Source organism: Pezoporus flaviventris, unplaced genomic scaffold, assembly GCF_033815535.1.
Source record: "Pezoporus flaviventris isolate CSIRO_AGI_PZ_B2104156 unplaced genomic scaffold, CSIRO_AGI_Pfla_v1 ptg000086l, whole genome shotgun sequence".
NCBI lineage: Eukaryota > Metazoa > Chordata > Aves > Psittaciformes > Psittacidae > Pezoporus > Pezoporus flaviventris.
This window is the reverse complement of record NW_026892634.1, coordinates 725,029-748,856: the sequence shown is the minus strand read 5'-3', so window position 1 is coordinate 748,856 and position 23,828 is coordinate 725,029. Positions and strand designations below refer to the sequence as shown.

The 23,828-nt window shown below is 39.5% G+C and overlaps 1 protein-coding gene across 2 annotated transcripts in view; it reads left to right on the top strand.

Moving 5' to 3' along the window:
- Nucleotides 1-9,945: 9,945 nt before the first annotated feature.
- Nucleotides 9,946-23,828, top strand: part of ADAMTS19 (ADAM metallopeptidase with thrombospondin type 1 motif 19) — a 149,924-nt gene continuing 136,041 nt past the window's right edge. For both annotated transcript variants that reach the window (XM_061475659.1, XM_061475658.1), the window contains exons 1-2: nucleotides 9,946-10,157; nucleotides 11,078-11,685. In XM_061475659.1, coding sequence (XP_061331643.1) covers nucleotides 10,073-10,157; nucleotides 11,078-11,685 — 693 coding nt within the window. In that variant the 5' untranslated portion in view covers nucleotides 9,946-10,072. The remainder of the gene's footprint in view (nucleotides 10,158-11,077; nucleotides 11,686-23,828) is intronic.

Here is a 23,828-nt window from a genome sequence, read left to right as displayed (position 1 = left end):
CTCACTAGCTTTTTCACAGGCCAGCAGAGAGCAGGAACAACTTATTAATTTGGTGCATTTTCACTAGCAAGACAGCCATTTCATAAGTCAAGAGGGACAGTTAGAGGAAAAGTTTGGTTATTTGGTCAATTTTCACATAATTTTCCTGCAATCAAACAATATCCCTGTTTGCTTTTGCTATGCCTTCATCCTTTTTTTCTCTAGAAGTCATACTAAAGGACAATATAAACTATATGGACATCCTACAATGTAAAACCAGGTATGTTTCTTAAAGGAGTTTAACCTTCATGACCTCAGGTCAAAAAGGAATCAAAATTGATGTACCTTTATATAAACATAAAGTGGAAAACATGTAATATCAATTATGCTTTTAGAGACTGAAATATTAGTGATAGTTACCATGGTACATATTTACATTCTTCGCCAGCACTAAGCTAAGCCTGAATGTAGTTTCTGGTTTTAGGTTTCTTCTGAGTAACCAAATGGCTGAAAACTGACTTTAAGATTTTGGGCAAATGGTAAGAGTCCTACCTGTGTAAGAGGCCATTCATGCTGGAACACCTGGCTGCAAAGAAGGAAGCTATTTAATCAGGCAAGGCACCCCACTCTTTCTTTTCATCTGCAATAACTTGAATTTGTTAACTTGCAGGTTGTGTTATAGAGCCTTCGTCTCCCTACACCCACCCAGGATTCTTCATTGCTTTGCAAAAATTATTTCTTTGGCTCCTCTTAAGCATTTGAGAAACTTTTCCAGAAGAGATGCAATTACAGCCAAAGATCAAAGGAAGTCTTTCTCCTAATGTCTGCAGACTGATGCATGAGGGGATAAGTAATGTACAAAGAAATCCTTCTGCGTTATGAAGGAAATCGGATGTGCTGATTTGGCACCAATCTGCAGATATCAAACACAGGTTTACTGTGGAAAAAAAAAAAACAAACAACTTTCTGTGATCTGTATTCTGCAAATACTTAACCTTTCTTAGGAAACTGCAAAGTATAAAATGTTTTAGTGTTTTAAAAAAAGGCACAGGCCAGATATGCATAATACTTACATTCAAAATATGATATTTTCCCTTTAAAGTCATCTTCTTACAAACATCTTAGTTTGTACAATAGGTTAAGCCAGTTTCAAGTGAAATTTCATTCACTCTTGCACAAAGGTCACTTATTCTGATCTCAGACACAAAGGAAAGTCCAAAACATGCTCTTACTGAGAGAAGTGGTAAGGCTTCAAGAAGAACCTGTTTTGAGTTAACTCCATTTACAGAAACACATAGGCCAGTTTGAGAGTTCAGGGGAGAGCAACAGTGCCCATCAGAAGACAGGAAAAACATGAATCTAAAACATGACCAGTACGAAAACACTGTAAAAATGTGTTGAACCTAGAGCAAAAAGACTTTAAAAAGCAGTGATAAATGTTTAATAGGCTTCTGCTGAAAAGAGAAAAGAAAACCAATTTTATTCCTATCTATAGCTAGCAAAGTAACAGATTAAAAGTTGAACAAAAAAAAAAAAATAATTAGATCAGACCTAAGGAAAAATAACCTTTCTAACAGTTATGAGAATTTAATGCTAGAGTTGGTATCAACTAGAGAACAGAGATTTTTCATCCCTGGGGTTTTAAATCTCCCAATAGATCCAAATCAATAATTTTAAGACAGGACACTGGCATTACAACTGTTTCTTGAGCAGGAAGGTGGCTGAACGGCCTGCCCAACCATATTTTGCAGAATTACATTATGTGGAGAAGTGAGCAAGAGGGAAGGTTTCTGCTATGATTACCCTCTCTCTCCCTACTCCGATGATGAATAGGTATGTAATTGGGAGTATTTAAGGTCAGCTTCCTTAGGAGAGAAAAAGGGAAACACATCTAAGCTTTTCTTTGAGCATCTTCCCACATTTGTACACTTCCTTGAAAGTGTGAGCTACTGGAAAACAAGCTCAATATAGTCAGAATTGACTGTATTGGTTACAATATTGGAGGTGTGTTCAAAAGCTGTGGCTGGTAAGAAGACTTATAGAAAGAAAACAGTGAGAAAACACTATAGAAACCAGGTCTCTCCAAGGCAGAAGTATGATTGCTATATGGCTGAGATTCTTTTCACTTCATAGATGCAATCCTTACAAAAAGTCTTCCACAGAGGAAGAGCTGAACATCTTCCTGAAGAGACATCCCTCATGAAGAGAAAGTGGGACTCTAAATTTTGGGATTTCACTGAAAGAATGTGCAACTGGATAGCTTAAAAATTTGTGGATGATATGCAACTGAGAATCAAAATCAAGGCCTAAATCAGAACTGATCACGGTGAGCAACAGCAAAATGAACACCACAATCATATGGGAGTACTTTTTGTAATTAGATGTCATCTCTGAAAAACTACCACATTGACACTGGCCCTGTTAAGTTCAGCCACTTGTACTGATATGCCTCTAGAGCTTGGTCCTCTCCTTCACATTAAAACTAAGTAAAAGACAGGAAGGGAAAACTGCAGATAATCTTACTTGTTTAGGAAATGACTGAATATACAAGAACTTGGATTAACATTATCTTCTTTACACAACACAAATATAAAAATAACTGGGTCTGGTATCTAGGACACCAGCCTGGGAAGCGGTAGATCATAGAATCATAAAATCACAGAATCACAGATATGACTTTAAATTCAGCTTTTACTACTTTTTCCTTTTGTAGTTTTCAACAGATCACTGGATTCTGTCTAGGTCCTTTGCTTCACCAAAAATTAAGATTAAAAAATATACTTTTGTAACTTTCAGTCATGTGAGTAGATTAAATACTGAAAACTGTAAAAGGTGATGACAGTAGGACCTTTAATAGGGTTAGGTACCATATGACTGGATTTGCAATAAGCCATTACTTTGATGTCTTACAGAAAATATTTCTATTGATAGGAAAATTCCCCTATGCACTAATATCAGAACAACTGCTAGCCTTTCTTCACAGGATATCAAATCCTTCTGTTTTTTACTTTTTATTTTACCAATACGCTTATGCTACCTGCCCCAGGTGTCATATACTTTGAATATTCAGACTGGCCATGAAATAGCTTTGACTATTAGCAGCATACAGCACTTTTAATCTTCAGGGTGATCTGCAAACAGGAACTAATGTCTCCTTTACAGCAGAGATCTTTGAGCTCTCTGTTGACTGACACTTCCAGGCTTTGGCTAGGAACATGATCACCATTGTGTGTCTTGTGAATTTGTTTATTTCTACTGCCTGATCTCACTTAAGTACACCGACCTTTGTGCTTTTATTCTTATCTGCCTCAGAGTAATGGGTGTGAGAGAGAGGCAGAGATTAAGAACTGAGGAGCAAAACTGAGAACATCTCATGTGACAGGAGTTCCCTGGGGTTTTTCTTCCCCACCTTAATTCAAGCAAAACAGTACTTACAGAGTAGCCTGGAACCCTTCAGCTGCAGGTCTTTGGCTTTTTGCCTGTTTAACAGAGGTCTTACACAACCTGTGGTTTATGTGCTGTCACCTTGATTTCTCTGCATTTTAGCTGGTCTCCTGGTGCCACTGTTTGCCATTGGCCTACCTTCAAAGTGAGTGCCTGTGGACAGTACTCATCTGGTATGCAACATACTGTATGCTTTGACAACTCATGTGGTCTTAATGGGTTTCCCAGTTACAGAGGCTAAAAGAGCAAGGCAGCCTGTTCTGCAGGTTACTAGGCAGCAGGTCTTATGAATAAAACCTTTAGATAGGAAAAAGTAAATCATTCCTGTGATGTCTGTTTTTTTATCTGGTAGATATAATAAAGTCTTTCTCTTCTGCAGCAGGGGAAAGTGCAAATAGGATATCCGCAATGTCATTTAAATGAATAATGACTTGGGGGCTAGTTAACTTTATTTCTATAAGGCTTCATGATATCTTCAGTGCTTGCAGCTAGGAGCCATGTTGAACAAGGATGTCTAGAAATCAGAGTTCTCTTTGTGTTATCTTTGCTCAGCTATCCTGTTGCCCTCTTTAAATTTATATGGAAAGAAATATGTGTATTTTAGAAAGCATAGTTATTTATAGGCCTCACCTTACAAAACAGGAAGGAAACAAAACCTGCTGCAAGGACCACTTCCTTTGATTTACTTACAGCTTTTGAAGTGGTATCTTATTATCTCCTCTTCATTCCTAGTTTTTTCCTTGACTTTGTTATCTTGATCAGCTTTCAATCACTTCTACACTGGCTTATCCTGATTCTGGATTAATTGTCCTGCCTTGTCTTCTTTTTCTGCTTGTGAGTTAATAGTATAATACATATATTGTTATATAATAAGAATAGTGATGCATCTATGCTGATAAACTGAAGATGATACAGGAATTTAACTGCCAGAACCTCTAAAAGTAATTACATTTTTAAAATCTTTCTTGGAGCCGTATTTCATGTTATACAACATTTATCTGCCTTGCCTTTTTTATTTCTCACTTACTTATCATTCCCATTCCTTCATTTTTATCTTCAAGTTTATTTTGTTTTCAATATACTGATTTCTTGACCAAAACAAAAAAAAACAACCCCCAAAACAATAGCATCACCCCTCACCCCCCAAAAAACCCAGCAGGTTTTGGGAGCTTTTTTTCTGAAGCTAAAATGGTGTAAATACATTCTGAAGATAATACCAATTAGCCATTTAAAATGTGTATGCATGTAATGGAAAGTTATTTTTAACTCATTGTATGATTCTTGATATAAGTGCTCCACTTCTCTGCACAAAATCAGAATAAATTCTGAAACAGTCTGGCTGCCTAGCAGGGTTGGGGGAACTATAGCTTATGGAATCTTTCAAACTTACTAGTTTACACATACAAGATATTTACCCAGCATTCACTAATAATCTAATTAGTTGTCAATTATTCTGGTTTGATAATAAATGCCATAGTTTTATACCTAGTCCCAGATGTTTGCAGCTCCTACCAAACACCTTCCTTTCTTGTACAGCTTGTATTTCTGCTTTCTGTCCCCAGTGAATTTTCATGTGGGGACATGCCAGTACGGAGAGGATGACGCAGCCTAGTCAAGTTGCCTACATTAGAAGAGGTTAGAACTTTTTAAAAATAAAATGCTACAGTCACAAATGGATAGTTTTTTCACCAGAAACCAGAACTCTAATTTTCCACCATTTCTGACGATACAACATTTCTCTGATTTCTAACCTTCTCTTACAGTTTGGCAGAGGAGTCAGTATCTTCATTTCAGAAAGAGACTTCCCTCCACTACGAGTATTCATGTCCATGAAGCTATTTTAAGGATATTTTCCATTACTGCTTTTTTTTTCAGAATATCACTTGGTGAAATAATTCACAGGGTGAAAAAACTCACAACTGTGACCTTGAATAAATTTAACTAAACTCAACAGGATCATAAGAATTGGTGGCGTAGCATAATAGCACATTGCTGCTATGAGTTTACATTTGGACTTTTAAAGGTTTTGCATTTATACCAGTGGAGGGATTAAGCTCACAGTAGTTTAATGCACGTCTTACTCCATAGGTCATCTGATTGGACTACTGAGTTTACATGCAACTCTGAGATTTGGTCTGAAGAACTGCTGAAGAGAAATTGTTTGAAGTGGTCTTAAATACATACATTTTAAATAAACCCTTAATTTTGAGCATGTAAATAACAGTATAGAATTACAGACTAAACATTCAGACTCCTGTGAGCTAATAGGCAGTGGAAATTCACTTTTCAGTTCAAGGGACAGGGAACACAACATTTTCTGAAATGGAAAAAATCTTATTTAATTCATGCTTAAATGGGAAAAAAAAAATGTATCAGTTCATGTGTAGCTTGCAGAAAAAAAAAATTAGTTCAATATGCTTTTAAACAAGTTTATTTATACTGAGATAACATTTGCAAAGCACCCTAGAAACAGGAAGATGTGAATTTCTGTTTCTAATCTCAATGGTCATATGATACATGGCCTTAAGGTAGTAAGAGCCATTCAAAACAGAATAGATTTTTTCCATCCATCTAGCATATTTTGTTAAGTTGTAAAAAATTTGAAATGAATGTAAAGATTTAAAAAAAAATCAATGATATCATCAATCTCATATATATAAAGTATATGCATAAATAATTAACTATTTCCTTGCGAGAAGGATTAAAGGTTTGGGTTTTTTTTTGTAACAATCACTTCAGGCTATCTTGTATATATTGTAAAGCTGAGCTAATTTTAAATCATTTCTATATGTAAAAAACTTGATAGCTTTTACAGTTAGATGATTAAGTAAAGAGAAGAAATAAACCAAGGAAAAGTCCCGACTGGGGACTGTGGCACCTGTATTGCTAGAACCTGACATTTTGAATTCAACAGTATGATTTATTCATACTTATCTTAATCCCCAGAATTAAATCACTGAAACAGATTTCCTATAAGTTGGTGTGAAAAGTCTGCCCTTGCTCATGTAATGAAAAACAGTAACTGCAGCACTGATTTACCATAGTGGTGAAAGGTGTAGAGGCTAAAGAACAATATCCACATTTTCAAAAGATGGCCTGAGAAGTCAGTCACCACTGATGAGGGCACTATCAGGAATGATTCTGGCACACTGAAGAAGTAAGAAGTCAGTGGGTGGTGGGGCCTAAGAGAGCCCTTGCCCTGCCAGCCCCCTAAGGGACCAATGGCACAATTCTGTAAATTTAACATCAGGGAGGACTAAACAGAGAGGAAATTGCCAAATGTCTATTATTTCAACAAAATTAGGCTGATTTATCTCAGTCAGGAAGGCCTGACAAGGACACATTCTCTACCTTATTTTCTGTAATATTTTTCTCATGTCAGTAAGATGATCTGGATTATTGTTATGCTTTACAAATCAACACATTCTTTACTTAATGCATTTGTGATTCTGCACAAGTCCCGCAGAATCCCAAGAGGCTTAGACCTTTCAGGTAGGAAGTGCAGTTTTAAAAAATTACTGGAATAAACTAACAGCTTCTTTTCATTTTGCTTGACATTGAGTTTGAAAATATTTCTTCCAATTTTACAAAGGCATTGTTAATACTAGCCCTCGTGCAATATGTTCTGTAAAAAAAAAACTATTTTGCAAAGCATTTTGGTGGCTTTGTGATTAAGAAAGTCTTTTGTGTAGTACATGTGGATACAATATTATTCTCTCGGCAAAATAACTGCAGTATGAAAGCATTGTTTTGTTCTTTTAATTCTTATTCTTTTAGACATAAGACTTCTCTGCACTAGTTTCACAGTGACGACAGTTAGCATGTGGTGGTCTACAATACCGTCTACCAGTATTAACCTATGACCAGACTCTTTGTTAAGATTAATGAATACCAGTAGGGGCTCTATTTTATAGTGTACTTTCCCCAGAGTTAAACATACAGAAGTTCCCCATATATTTTTACTTTAACTATTGAAATGATAAAAAGAAAACATAAAATGAGCTACAGAAATTTGTGGCAGCTCCACACTGACTTTAGCTTACATTGTATTTGTACATGGAGACTTACTTGAAATGTTCCTCCTTTTCTGGCTGGTGATAAAGTCAAACATATTAAAGTCTTTCTCGATTGGCTTCTTAGAGTCTCTTTACCTCCCACAGCTTGTGTTGAAAAGGCCAAATTCTGCTCACCTTACCAACAAGAGCAGCTCTTTTGTCTTTATAGTAAGAATATACATGTGGGGAGAAGCAGAATTGGGTGGAAAGGGACTAACTCAACTTCAGCAGACTGAAAACAGTTACAGCAATTCAGTTTTAAAATAAGCAAACACGCATGCCATGCCTTTTCCCCTTCACAGCCCTGCAGGGCTGTTCCCACTGGCTGTTCATTTATATCTTTTGGGATGCAACTACATGCACTGTAAGTAAAGATTTTCTCGGTGTATTTTTGTGACTTGTCTCTATATTCTGATTTGGTTTAAAAAAAAAATACAGTTGGAATTTGTATTCAGTATTGGCACAGGAGCTTATAAACCACATTTTACAGCATTTTCTAATCAGCTGTAAGAACAGTTTTGGCTGTGGAAAGGCTGCAGTATTGGGCCTATTAACTAATTCCACTGTAAAGTAGCATGTGTTATTTACTTGCGAAACAAAACTTCACTTTAAATGCATTTTTAAGGTAATCTAATTATTGGGAAAATATTAGTTTGCAGGCTCTGAAACCCCTGATACACGGATAGACTCCACAACTCATTAAAGTTGTAAAGTAGGTATGCTTTTTATTCAGCGCTGAGACGCACAGGGATAATTCCTCAAAGTCATGCGTACCTCAGTGTTGTTTCCCTCTACATTTATTCTCTGAAGTTATATATATTCATAAGGTTGCAAATACACCTATACATATTCATGTCCTATCCCCGCTTCGTATTATAATGAGTTAGAAGGTCCTTTGTGCCTGCGCAGTGCCCCCTCTGGTCATGGGCAGGGGTCTCAAGATGAAGTAAATGAGTCTTCCTCTTCTTGAACTTTCCACCTTTCAGTCTTCACGTACGGCCTTAGGGTTTGGTCAGTGTACCAGCCATAAGCCATCTGCATCTCCCGCTTCAGGTGTCTGCTTTTCCTTATCAATAGCTGTTTATCAGTAGAATCAGTCTGCTTTTCCTTGTCAATAGAACCAGGTGTCTGCTTTTCCTTATCAATGGATAGTGCCTTTGTTCCGCTTAGTAGGCATGATAGGTACAGACAATACTTTTGTTTAAGCAAGCGAATTCCTTAACACCCACCCCCCCCCCCCCCCGTACAACCCCCCTGTACAACCCCCCTGTACATTGGTTAACCCTGTATCCCCCCCTTCCTACATTGGTAGATGTAAGTCTGTCATCTTGGTTTTACTGAGCCCCTCTTATTTTGCTTAGTGCAAGTTTGGTCAGATGCCAAAAAAGCAAAAAAAAAAAAGCCCATTGCATGACATTTTTTTTTTCCCTATAAAACCAAACAAGTAATCAAAAATACTGTTTGGAGGCAGCTGAAAATATGTACCCATGTAGCATAGGTTTCAAGCAGCTATTGAATGCAACAGACAGCAAACTCCAGCTGCCTTTGGCTTTTGTGGAGTCTAAACGTGCTTTTTATTTAGAGTCCTAACGTGATTTTTGTTTGTTTGTTTGTTTATTTTGCTTTTCATTTTATACAACTAACTTTTGGAAGGCATTCCTGCAGCGTTGTAGCTTACTCCTAACGGCACAGATGGCTTTCCTCTCCACCACGCGTTGCTCTGCTTTACCCTAAGGCATCATGGTCACCTTTGACACCACCAACAGCAGGTAAAGCAGCAGAAATGATAAATTAGGCTTGTGAAGGGCGGGGTTTACCTGTTGCTTCTGCAGTTTATGCTGGCGTTAGACATACATTTAAAGCTTCTGGTCGACTCCTCATTTACTTGTTCCTCTGCTGACAGGGGTCAGGGTGGAAAGTAATGGTTTTCCATGCAGAGCAGCGTAACGGGGGCAAGAGAAGTTTAGAATCAGATTACACAAAACCAGGCAGACACGGGCAGCCTCTGCTGCTCCTTGACTCTGAGGCGCAGGCTTTGCAGAGGGCGCGGAGCCTTGCCTGCTGCCAGGAGGCCCACCGCGGTGTGAAGCACGCAAGCTGGCCGCGTGGCGCTGCCCACATCAGCGGCCCGTGGAGCCACCCGGCACTTAACGCGGCGGGGCGACCGGGTCGGAGGCAGAGGAGGTGGGCCGCGCCGGGTGCCCGTCCGGGTGGGGTGGGGCGGGGCCGGCCGGGCCAGGGCCCGGCGCGTCCCGCCCCGTGGGGGCGAGTGGCGGGCGGGGGCAGCGCGGTCGCCGCCGCCGCCGCCGCCGGGGCGCAGCTGCCCGCCCGCCGCCGGGCTCCTGCCTGTTTGCGCCCGTACGAGCCCGCACACATCGGCACTCAGACGCACTCGGCCCCGCCGTGCGCTGCACATCCAGCGCAGCCGGTGCTTCCCGCCCGCCCGCCCCGCCGGGAAGCGCGCTTCGCGGTCGCCTGTAGTTTCTCGGCGGGCGCCCAGGTGGCTGTGCCCTGCGGCGCTCCCCGCCCGGCTCGGCTCGGCTCTCCACAGCCGCCCCTGTCCCGCCTGCCCGTGTCTCGCGGGCTCGGAGCTGATGGGGGCGGGCGGGAGGATGCGCCTGAGCCGCGTCTGCTGCTTTTTTTATCAGCTGTGCGTGCTGTCCAGCGGGCTTGCTGCAGGTGAGTGCGCGCCTTTCGCGGGACGGGGCGACCTCCGTGCCCCGCTGGCGGCCAGTGGCCAGTACCTGCCTTAACAGCTGCGCCCGGCCCCTGCAGCCGATGGGCGATCAGATCATGAGCTGAGGGCGCGTTGCAATGCCCTGATCTTCATACGCAGACCTGACACCTCTGCAAGGGCTGTTCCTAGCGTGAGTGGATTGAACGTGTAAATGAAACTGTCGTCTCAGGCTGGTGGAAGCTGTTTGTGTTTAGAAACGTAATACTGATATGCTGGGATTCTACGTAAATTGTAATGTGGTTTGTGTGATATGCTGTCATTACAAGTTAGTGATTTGAATTTAGTTTGATTATAGTGATAATCATGCAGCATGCACAGCTGACACTTGTACATGCACTCGCGAACGTGTGGCCATGGGTGTGTGTGTGTTAGGCAGCACTTTTGAAATCATTGTGGCTCTTGCAAAACTTGCTGAGAGCATGGTTGACATTTTCAAAATTTTATTAAGGTTTTTCCTGCTAAATTAACAACTTATTTTAGCTGCATGAAAAAGTTGCCACTTCGTCTGAATGAGGAAAGGTTTGTGCAAATCTAATCGCATGGAGCTGGTGGCCATGGAGAATGCCTGCAGCTACTGTTACAACTTCTGCCCAGCTTGAACTACAGCTCTCTCACAGTTTAGCAGGATCATGGTGTGTCCCAGACCCTTGCCCAGGCACAGGGACTTCCAGTGGCTGGCCCATCTACCATGTGTAAGGACAGGATGACAGGAGCAAGTGGAGTCCACTATGGGCTTGATGGGATGCTTGGTGGGCTGGGAGCCAGGAGGCGAGTGACATGGGAGATACAGGGTAGATTTCTGGCAGGCTCTGGGTGCTGCTGGGCGCACCACTCATTAACGCATCTTCTTGCCTTCCCACAGGTCTCCATGCTTCAGAAGAAACTGAGGAGTGGGAGATTGTCTTCCCCGCGCTGTGGAGCAGGGGCCAGCAGGAGCCGGCGGGTGGCAGCGGTGGTGGTGGGGGCTGCAGTGCCAACCCCTGTGGGAACCGCAGCAGCGCCCTCAGCATCCCTGTCACGCCTAGCCCGGTGGCCGGCAGCTCCCGGGAGGTGCGTTCACTCTCCTCCTCGGTGGACGGGCAGGCACAGGCTGTGGGGGAGGCAGCAGAGGAAGAGGACACTGAAGATGAGTATGAGTCTCAGGAGTTTTACCACTGGTCCCCTGTGCCCCAGGGGTCTGGTGCTGCCTCTCAGTTGCCACCACCGCCATCCCCGCCACCATCCACTCCAGCAGAGGACGGAGATGAGGTGCTGCTGAGGATCCCGGCTTTTGCTCGGGAGCTCTACCTGCTGCTCAAGAGGGACAGCCGCTTCCTGGCCTCTGGCTTTGCTGTGGAGGAGCGGCTTGGCAGTGAGGGCAAAAGCCCATCCGGTGCTGCACAGTTGCCACCTGAGAGAGCTTGTTACTACAGTGGTGCTGTCCTCCGCTACCCAGGCTCCTTTGCTTCCTTCAGTACCTGTGGTGGATTGGTAAGATAACCTTGCATACGGGGTAGCACCAAGGTCTATCTGAGTGTCCACTTCATCTGCTGCTTTTCACTCCCTTGCCTCTCCTGAGGTCTTCCTTCTTTCATATCCTCTTGGGTCCTACCTCGGTATTTACCCTTATTTTAACCATTTTGTCATTCATACTTTTATTACCTCACTTGCAGTTTTTCTCAGATCCTACTTCTGCCTTGGTCCAGTGAACTTTATGTGCTTTGTCCCATTTCTAGGCGTGTTTTTGTCTCTCAGTCCCACACCTTCCTTTTTTGGATCTCCTTTTTATTCCTATGCCATTCTTTCTTCAACTTTTCTAATCTCTGTCTCTGATTTTATCTTGGTCTTCAGTCTGTGAATGTGGTTGGTTACCTCCATGCTCCCTCTCCTTCCTTTTCCCTGGATCATCATCTCTCTTTCAGTCCATCTGTAATCTGTGGTTTTCTTCATTCCCACCCTGTATTTTAAAGTTATCTTTCTCATCTGTGTTATCTTCCTTATCTTTTACATCTCAGGTTTCACACTGTTTGTTCCTTCTTCAACTAATATTTTAGGATTGCTTTCTCATCTTTACTCCACTTCTTTCATTCCTCTGATCCTTTTGGCCTTTTTCTTCCATCTCACAACTTCCCACATGTAGTAGGAGTAGTTACTTGGATTTGGGACTCCATACCCTTCTTTCAGTTCCTCCATAGAAGTACACAGTGAGTATGTTCCCAGCAGAAATGTTAAAACAGACCTTTTGACTGGTTGTTACTTTCATGGCATACCTCCCCTACTTAAAACATATTTCGCCTGTTATAATTTCTGTTAGGTCAGTGATGATTTTTACAAGATAAAGACCTGAACTGGGGACACTGACAACAGCGATGGTGATAGAGTGAGCTGCAATGCCAGGGCATTGGAAGTGGATAGAAAGAGTAGAAAGCAGCTGGGATGATGTAGAAAGCTGGCAAGATTTAAAATAAAACCAATTATTACTACTATTATTCTCACTTTGGGCCTTTATATAGCATCATAAATGTGCATGCCTGCAGCACTTAACAGAATATAGAATATAAAGGGTATGGTAGTGGCACTAGGGATAGTTACCATCGTCATGACCCTTGGGTTTTTTGGGTGGCTAGATGAGTGTAAATCAGCACAATCACATGATGGATATTTCCTTGTATTTCTTTCCGAATTTGACATCTAACTTGTTCCATTGTTGATTCATGAAGATGTGCATGCCTGGATTTATTTGCGTGGTCATGAAGTGAAACCAGGTAGAGTGTGGAAATTTTGACCGGCTGTTCATTTGCCTGTTTGGACTTACTCAAGAGTCAAAACCCAAACTGAAAGTGGTGGAGAGGGAACATATGTGGATTGACACCAAATAAAATATTTGCCTGCACTCCTGCAAAGCGAAACCGCCAAGTTTCACACAACTCCAAGTGGTTGGCATCTAATAATTGACATTTTGTCAGATTTTCCAAAGCATGGTGGCAGAATTAATTGTGGAGAAAAGTCAGCTGAAGGTGGTTTGAAGGCAATCAAGTGAAGGATTTTTATGTTCAAAAAAGCTTTTGACTCCTGCACTTGTTCTTGTTAGAATTTTACTTCTTTCTACATTTTGTATGGGTAAAATTAGGTTAGAGGATATCTTTGCAAAGGAATTGGAAGAGATCATTATCAGAAATGTCTGCTCAAAAATTATACACGTCATTGCATATCGGTAATTCCTTTAACTTGATTTTAAATTAAAATTCACTGTTTAAACAGGCCCCAGTTTCCTAGTACCCCCATTTGTAATCTATGCTTCAGTCAGACTTTTGCTGAGGGCACCAGCTTCCTCAGAGCCTGCTAGCTGTCTAAGCATGCATGGGCCCAGATCATGTGCCCCATTCAGAAAAGGGGAACATGATCTATAGTTGAAATATAAACTATTTTATCTATCTCAAATAAAACTGGGAACTGTTTTTGATGTTGACTGGTGGTGTCATGATTCTCAACTGCATAGTCTTGTTTGCAGTGAAATAGTTAAGTAGCTGTTTTTCCTGAGAGCCTTACTGCGTAAGTCACATAGTAAAAAAAAATTGCACAGTGCTATTATGTCAGAGTTGTCATAACAAATCTTAAGTTGTTTGTCATTCTTTATTCAGTCATTGCTTGGGCTCCATTACATATGTAAGTTTCTCTATTTCCAAGTCTTGAAAAAACATCATACATACGTTGCATATTCCACCCTGTTTTTCCTCTAGGCCTTGTTCTGTAAAAACAGCCAAGCAACATTTCAAAAAAACCCTACATTTTTTCTTTTAAGATGTAAAAATACATTGAAACTTGAACTTACAAGTATTTAATTGTAGTTACATCAATTACAATGTATTTTTTAATGTTAAAGAGATTTTGGACAAAAATACGGTATGAATGTCTTTGGTATACTGTCATTTCAAAGCCTTGCTGATTTGGGTTAGGATTACTAGGTTGCAAACACTTCGTAAAGCTAAACAAATGAGTTGTAAGTCCCTTACTGTGCAGTTTAGGTTCCACTCAGCAATTTTTCTTTTGAGTGTGAAACAGCATCTCAGTTAAAAACAAAGCTTCCACCGTTCCACTCCTTAAATAGTAATCTTTTAGTGAATCTCTTTATTCACCAAGGAAAGTAACTGTAGTCTGATAGGCAATAGTGATTTTGCCACAGAGGAGGAAGTGTAAAGGCCAGTAGAAAAGGTTTGGCTGTCATGTGCAGGGAAGGGCATACATGGCAGTACAGATATGTTGCTGATACCACAGGGCTAGTTTTGTGAAAAGATCTTTAATCTTTCATAAAATGAAAAAATGGCCTAACATGAAATTGTTTTGCCATCCACGTTAGGATGCTGGTGTCCCGACTTCTCAAGGCCAGTGATGTTCAGGAAATTGCAAAAATGTCTGTGTAGAACTGCTCCTTCTATAGGCAGAAAGACAGAAGAATATTATTACAGATGTTAGGCACTTTATCCCCTTAAAATGGGATTTAGATGCTTTTTGAATAGTTCACTGGTTGCAGCTGGCTCAACCAGCACAATATTAAAGCTTCCCCATATTTCTTATTTCACAGTTCTTGAGAGCTTCAGTAGGGTGTTTTTTCTTGAGCTGTTCATTAAAAGCCAGTATGGAGGGGTGATAATAATGGGGTTCATAACATACCATGTTATGAAGATACAGTATTAATCAAGTGTAAAATGAGAGCTGTAGTCCCAGATAAGTACTAACCAAATTCTGACTGTCAGGATTGGCTTTGTTTGGCAACCTATCTTGACAAATGAAGGAAACGTAACTCAATGGGTATTTTCTACCCAAACTAAAGATTGGGGATATGCATGGCCTGTCTAGAAGCTCCTTCACCATGACCTTGGCATAATCTCAAAGCTCACATCATCAGTGATGATGGCCCTATCCAAATCCCTGGTAAAACACTTGTGGACTCTTACATCCTTTTGCAGCTCACTGGGATTCTGCGCTGCTTTTGCGGGAAGATTAATGAGAGGTTTCCAAGTATTCTCTGTCTGTATGCTTACTGCCTGCTGCTTGTTCATAATTATCAAAATGCCAGGATGTAAGCAGTCGTGCTGATGCCAGTGAGACTGTTATTCTGAAAATGAAGAATTGCAGAGCAGGAGCATTAGTTATGAAATACTTGCTGCTTGCTTATCTTTTGCCATAATATTTGAAGTAAGGAAAAAAAAAAGTTAAATGTTGTTGAACAGTTTTCTTTGTAACTGGTAATATATTTAACTTACAACTGGTAGTTCTTTCAGAGCATGCTCTAGGAGAAACTTACTGTGGACTTAGAATGAAGAAATCTGGTTCTTTATCAATGATCTGGTCTGCTACAAGCATGGAAGTTGAAGTAGTCTCACTGTGTTTCCCCAAAGAGAGCTCTAACAAAGGCAAATGTGTGCTTTATACCCTATTCCTTTAATTTCAGAAAAAGAGGCCTTCAGTGTTGCTTTTTCTCAGCACTGAATTGCTTAGGTAGTGATCTATGGCTGTGTGGTGACAGGCAAGGCTTTTCCCAGTGTTTCTTTTTAACTAAATTGGTCAGCAATACATAAAGAATGACTAGGTAGAGAAAGGATTTGAATGTCTTCTTATACCTAAACCAATGGGTTATGTTTAAACTGTTAGGAAGTTCAAACAAGAGCAAATGTATACACAGAGGATGGACAGGAGAATGCAGCTTCATACAGCTATGCTGTTTCTTGAAGCACTTAGTAGGCTGTCTAACAGAACATGTGTGGAGATCTAGGTAAACAAACAACATTGACAGCTGGGGTAATTTACTGGAGAGAAGCTTTGAAATGCATCTGACTGGTTCTGTATTTTCACTGGATCTTAAGAATGTGAAATGGTCAATAGCATACTTATAGTTCTGTAAGTCCTTAGAGTCAGTGTCAATAGTTTTTGCAATTAAAATTAATGTGCATTTTCCCAGTGATTTGGGTCCTGACTCTTCTCCAACCCAATATAGGGAAGAGCTCTCTCTAGAGAAATATATGGTGATTTTGGTAGGCCTCATTAAGAAGCAGGTATTTAAAAATCTGATCAATACTTTATAGACAAGCAGTCACAGATTTACTCCAGCTGTTATACATATATCTAAAGAGCACCATCCAAATTCCTGTAGCCAGCATTAACAGAAGAATGGATGTCAGTGATTTCTGTCATGCAGAGATGTGCCAAGTATCATGGGGCATTTTAAGAAATAGTTCTGATGGTAACCTCCTACTTTTTGTACAACCATCAGGAGGTTTTAGGAAAAAAACTGTGTGTCTTCTTTGGCTAATGGAATGCTCCTATGATACTTCAGTAAGATTTGAAAAAAGCCCTTGAAGCAACTTTACAGGAAATGTATGATTTTTATTTTTTTTTTATTTCTGACACAAACTGTGTTTTGAAGATTAGTGCAATTGGCTGATAGTAAGGAAATTACAGATGATGGATTCAAAGTATTGTAGATTTTTGTTTTTTTAGGGTATTGTAAATTCACGGGACCCTCAAATTCGGACACATAACAGGGCTCTTACAAAACTGGAGTTTCTTATTTTGTACCTATATATCAAGGACAGTCTGACTTACATGTTGTCTCAGAACAAGCAGAATGAAATTGTAAAAGAGCAATAGTAATGAAATAAAAAAAAGCCCCAACTTTCTGTAGTCCTGAAATTCTGCACACAGTCACTTTTGAGGATAGGACTGACATCTTTCCTCCTAGAAAAGGATTTTAACCACAGTTTTTCAAGATTTTTATGTGGGAAAACTCCCAAGGTATGTAGTTACACTACCTAATGATTCTTGCAATGAGAGTAGTGTCTGACATGGAGAACGTACATGAATTTTTTGGCAGCTTGGACAGTGTTGGAGAGCTGTATTGAATTAAGTTTTGGTTTACATTTTGGTTGTAGAGTTTCTTTTGGTGGCACTGCAGTATTTAACCTGCTGCAACTCCTTTTCTGGCATAGGGTTGCAGTGACTGGGAATGCATTGGGTGCAAATAATGAACCTGATATTTGCTTTGCAATGCACATACAATGTAAAACATCCCAGCTTTTGTGGGGTTCTTCGAGCAAGTGGTCAGGAGCAGCTCATGGGCTTCACAAATTGCTCTGGGAAGCTGTGCTATTACAGGTTGTGAGCTCCTGGTGTAAGGCTGTGAGACTTAATAGGGTTCTTGCTTCTGTTGAGCTGGAGTACAACTACCACGTGACACATCCTGGACCATAGAGTACCAACATGCAAACCTGAAATGGGTTAAATACCAAGCCAATTGTCAACTAGATATAATGTCTCTGCCTCCCTACTTCCGAGATGCTGCAGTTACACATTGGTATTGAGTAACTTCCAAACCAGATGCTTTTCCATAAGAAATTGGAGACAATTACAGCTTCTTTTGTGCTGAGGGTAAGCATTAGAATACAGAACTTGCTAACAATTTTTCATAAAGGGGGGGGAAGGGAAAGATTGCAAGCAGTATTTATGGTCCATTTGATACATACAGGTTAAAGTTTGAAATTACAGAAGGAGGATTATGAAATTACATAGGATGATACTTAAAGACGTAAAGCACCCTCCTTCTATACACCCAACTTCCTGGAATTCTCAAATGAAAGAGAGGAAAAATTCAAGCAGTAAAATATATGTTTCGATCCTGTCTCTTTAAAAAATAGGGCTAACACAAGACAGAAGGATTTGGGAAATCACAGGTACTTTTTTCGGAGGCTTTTTGAGTTACCTGTTTAGAATGCTAAACTCTATTTCTTAGTGCAGAGTCTGCCTACTGTTGCATTGTGAATTTGTTAAATGAATGAAACTTTGTGAGAGGAGTAGGATGAAGTCTGTGAATGAGTGTACTCTGCGAGTATCCCTTACTGAGAGCTCTCAGGTTCACTAAGATTTGCTTTGTTGACCTTATGTCTTACTTGTGTTTTAGCCATCTTTAAACGGGCAGTATAAAATAGCTGGGGTAGGTAGGACATGGGTGGAAATGTTATTCCTTCTGGATTTACGTGCCAGTGGAAAGTGGGAAAGAGGAGGGCAACCAGGCTTCTAGGGAGTCTAGTCTGCAACAGAACAAAACAAGTTGTTTACTTCTATGTGCTTAGGCACTACACATCTGCCTCCAACATAGTCTTACCTGCTTTTTTGTTAATCTCTCTGTAGTACTAAAATCTCATCATTAACATCAAGAAAGTGACTATGGCCAGCTGGAATAAACAGCATGTATGTGCAAGCAAAGCACTACTAACAAACATTGCTTTATCCTCCCTGAGCAGCAAGTTAATTACAAACAGACTACTGAATATGGCGGTTTGTTTTTTGTGGTTTTTTGTGTGTGTGTGTGTTTTTTTTTTGCCTTGGTTTTTGTTTTTGTTTTTTTCATAAAGAAAAGGAATATGGAGATGGTGTTCTTTTAAATGTTTGATTAGTGTCACCAAGAATCATAAACCAAGGAAGATAAAGGACCGAAACCTCTGTATTTATATTTTCCTTCTTGAGCCCTGATGCTGCAGTGTGTTGCTATTCATCTTTGCCTTTCTGGATGAAACAACATTGGTTGGATTTTTGTTTTGTGTATCTGAGAACTCTTGCTAATTAATAAGAAGGAAAAGTGTTTTAAACATAGGAACAATAGCGTTAACGTAAAGCTGAAATGTTTAGAAAATCAATTTAGATTTAGCCCGAGACTACTTCTGAGCTATAATGATCTCTGCTTCCTTTAATATTAAACACTGTGGCATGGTATGTGAGATGTTGGGCCAACATGCCTCAGACCATGTGGTAATGATTCCTTTCTTCTTCTAAGAGCTATCCTGTAATCATGTAATCACTCCATCCTGAGACAGGTTTGATTTGTGTTTCCAGTCTTGCTTATAATAGCCTGCTGTTCTCCTAAAGTGCTTAGTTTCAGTACAAATACTTCCTTTGCAATGTATTTCCAAGCCATAATTAGAGTTGAGAAATATGCTGTCGCAGAGTAGCTTTATTTTAGAAAACTGAGACTCTTGTGAATCACTTTAGATTGCTACCCCTTGTAATTATTAAGTATAAAATTATTAAGTATAAAATTGCAAAAAGTTATTTTGCAAGATACAGAAATGAAATAGTAAATCTCACTTTTTCACCCAGAAAAAACAGGTAAGTTCATTGAGTACAGTTTTTGCATTAATTAAATTAGTGAAGTTTTGACCCCTGATTTGAATGTAACTGTTTTAAAAAGAAAGGACAGAGCACAGGGACTCTCCCAGCTATATTTGTTGTGGCTAGTGAAATAGTGAAATTAGCATTTTTCCAAGTCTTGTATCCCTCACCATTCTTATATCATTATATGTGCTGATAGTTTCTTCTGTAGCAGATGAACCAGAATTTTTAAAAGAAACATACTCCGTGTGTTGCAACCCTTGTGATTTTATTTAAAAGCACTGTTATTTGTCTTTATTTTTCAAACTATTTATTGAACGTTAAAGAATGGGGGTTCATTTTGGTAGTTAATGCAGATTGTGATAGGGAAAAAAATAAGATCCATGATTTCCAAGATGTAATACCATAAGAGCAGGGAATCTGGGAAATAGGGAAAAACAAGGCATCAGGTGTGAGAGTCATTGGGGGGTTGATGGTAGGTGAGGATATTCAAGGAGGAGTCTCTGAAAATAGATGGTCTCATAGAGTTAGCATGCAAATGATGCACACCTCTCTTTGCTACGTGATAAAGAGATCTACCAGGATGTAAAGAGATGAGTCAAAGCCATTTGGATTTTTAGCAGAATGAGATGTTTGGAGAAATTCTGTAGAGCATTTGCCTTTCCTTCATTTACTCAGTCTCTTTGCTATTGACTTTAGGGACATGACATGAGGGTTGATTGGTTGCTCCTTGTTAAGCAGAAGCAGCGATGTAATGGAAATAGTGTGAAATATGCTGAACATATGCATGTGCATGTTATATTGCATATCCACATGGTAGTTGGTCAAACTTTTATAAAACCATAGACCAAAATATCTATATTAGATTCAAAATCAGTTGTACATCTGTTTTACATTAGCAGTTCAGTTAACCCTTCATTGTTAACCTGTCATTGCCTGAACAATATGGTCTTCTTGTTTATTTCTATTGCTTTTAATAATGGCATAAATAAGTAAAGGAAATGAATGAATAAAATTTCTAGTGTTAGTTGTGGAGCAATATATTTAGAATGATAAATTGGTATCATAACAGTTGCTAATAAACATGCATCTGCACATAAGTGAATAGAAGTAAAAATCTTTGGAAACCTGTGCTGTGTGTGTTTTTCTTGGGTCTGCTGGTACTTCAGTCAGAATTACTTTGTGAAGGAGTTTTGCATCCAAAAATGTAGCAATTTGCCCAAAACTTACTTGTGCTTTAGTTCCTGTGTGATTATCCTCCAGCAATTGTATATGCTTGTTTTATGATCTTAGCTGTGCTACCTTAAGTTCTTATTAGATGTCAGAAGTTTAACTGGGTCAGATCAGGTCAAGCTTATTTAGATAGCAGTATGTTAAAGAAAAACAGATATTTCTGCACATGATTCAGTTAATGGGGAAAACTTTTTATGATTCAGTACAGAGTAAATATCCTGTTATGTCCTTCTGGGCTTAAGGGGAATGCTGGCTGTCAGAAGTGCCCAATTAATGGCTACAGCCACTGTAGTAATACTATCTTTTATACAAAATGTTAAAGTATGATTCAGATGTGCTTAAAATTCTTGGCACTCTTTTTGTCAGTGGGAGCATTGATGAGCCTGGCAACTGGATTATAACTTTGAAAACTCAGGCGTAAGTCTGCTTCAAGGCTTCTGGTGTGAAGTGTTTCATGTTCCTTCTGGATATGGGAGACAGAAAAAAAAAAGGCAAAACCAAGACAGAACAACGGATAAAAAAAGCTGAATGCCTTTTATGCTGGGATATAGGAGTGGGTGAAGGGTGATTTTTTATTGCTGGTACGTGCAGTGAACGTGTAGCCAGGTTTGTAACCATATTCTTGGGACTTAATTGTGGTCTTGCTTAATTTGCTTTCTAAAAATACTCTCGTAAGAGTAAAACTGTCTGGATCCATGTTTCTGTTGTAAACTTTGGATTAAACTCTTCTAATTTAGGCAATTTTTAAATTCGTCTGAATTTACAAGCTTGGTGCAAGTTACGGAATGGAAGTGGCTTAGGTGATTTTATGCCTGGATAGCAGATCCCTGATCTCTTTTGTCTCTCTGGAACATAAATGGTCATTAAGTAACATATGAAGACGATGAGCAAGTTGGTGCTGTTCAGCCTGGAGAAGAAAAGGCTGAATGGAGACCTCATAGCAGCCTTCCAGTATCTGAAGGAGGCTAGAGAATGCCGGAGACTCTTTATCAGGGACTCTAGCAATAGGACAGAGGGTAATGGGCTTAAACTAAAATAGGGGAAGTTCAGGTTATATGTAAGGAGGAAGTTTTTTACTGTGAGTGTAGTGAGATACTGGAACAGGTTGCCTAAAGAGCTGGTAAATTGCAGTGTTTAAAGCCAGGTTAGACAGAGCCTTGGGTGACATGGTTTAGTGTGAGGTGTCCCTGCCCATGGCGGGGGGGGGTTGGAACTAGGTGATCTTAAGGTCCTTTCCAACCCAAATCATTCATATGATTCAACGATTCTATGATAAGAGGGGAGTGAGGGAGTTGAAACTAGAAGAGAGTTTATAGAATAAAATGGATGCAGTCAGTTGTACTATGTTTCCTTTTTTTTTTTTTGTTTGATCACCTGTTTCTCCTGTAGTAACCTATCTAAGGAAGCACAATAAAAAAGATTTATGTCCCTTTAGTTTGTTATTGTTGTTGTTTTCTTCTAATACTAAATCATTTGCATTGGAAATGGCAGAAAATAATTCCTTCCTTTCTTATTTCATTTTGCTTGTTTCATGTGGACAAATTTGCTTAAAAGTGACAAGTCGGACTGATGCTACTTGGCTCAAGATAGTGCTACCAAATCACCATTCTGCTCACCATTTGTATTCTTACACACATAAAATCAAACTCTCTACTTTTATTTCTATTTATTTATTTCTCTTGAAGCCACCATTTCTGGATTGATGTAATTCTACATAGAGATATAAAAAACTTAATTATAAATTTATTTTATAAGTGGACTAATTCAATTTTTTGAATTATAGTTCTGTGTCCATAAATATAATTTATTTTCCTTTCCTGAATTATGTTTTCCACAGTTAGTAGTTCTGGCAAGGTGCAGATTTTTACAAAACTGAATTTCATGGAGTGTTGCCTTGAATTAAATGGTCTTTAAATGCAGTTCAGCCTCTCTCTCTGAAGAAAACCAAAATAATGGAGTTGTGGATAGGTATTTCTATGTGGATCAGCAGAGATTAGATTTTTCTATGGACAATCATGGGCGGGTTTTGGAGCTGTGCCGCATCTCTCTGTGGCTACTATGAGAGCACGAGTCTGAGCAATGGTAGCTCATTCGTATGCACTTATCTGAGTGTTTTACGTGGATGAATCAATTTAAACTTGGATCGTTTGTATTGGTCTTTTTGGTATAGCCTAGGTGTTTTGTCTAATGTAGGTTACATAGATAGTGTCTGATTATTTCCATTTAAATTTCCTGCATGGTGCTCAGTGTAGAAGGCCTTGTGCTCATCCTTTGTGTACTATTGCATTTTTGATGCATAAAGTAGAATTTCAGATTCTGATGGGATTAAATCCAGGCTTGCAGTGAAGAAGTGAGGTTAATACAGTTTCATTAGCTAAAGGTACAGCAGATTCATTCATATTCCAAGAGTGGTTTTTAGTCTTACCACAAGAAGTGTTGAGGTTACTCATCTTACATCAAAATGATCTAAAGAAACACATGTTTACAAGCCCTGAATCTTTAATTGCAAGGATTTTTTCCTTAGGTGATCTGTTTCCATAGATGTTTCTCTTTCTAGGACTAGGCATTTTTAGCAAAGGGGCTTTCTTATGCAGTATTAATAATTACAGGAACTTTGTTGAATACTAAGTGATCTAGAATGTCACTAAAACAGTTCATTGTCTAGTATTTTTAGCTTAAGTTTTATGGAAGAAAGTTTTTTAAACCCTGTCTTACTTTAGAGGAGCTGTTGTATTTATTTTGGAAAGGGGATATGGTTGAGGTTGTGAATTGTTTTGGGTTTTTTAGTAGTAAATCAGTGGTGGTGTTCCATCTAATAAAGCATGTAATTGAGCAAAACCAAGTGATTGTTAACATTGTGCATCACTCAGTTATCACATGGTAGACGTAATTTACAGGTTATGTGGCTGCTTTAAAAATGGATTTTTCTGCCAGTTCAGCTTTGAATTGTTCAAATAAAGGGTTTTATCATGCTTGTTCAAGTATAATTGTATCTTGGTTTTCAGTTTGATTGTGCTTTATTTTATTGGTCTGTATTAGTCATCTGTGGTTGGTTGAAGATACTGCTTCAGCATACTTTATGAAGCAAAGTAAAATAAAGGGTTTCCAGAACGTTTCATAACAGGCAACAGACACGAAACATTTTTATTCATTAGCCAGTTGGTGCATGCACCAAAAATGGAGTTTAGGTCATGCAGCCACATACAATCTCTGTTTAATGTATGATTAACCAAGCAAAA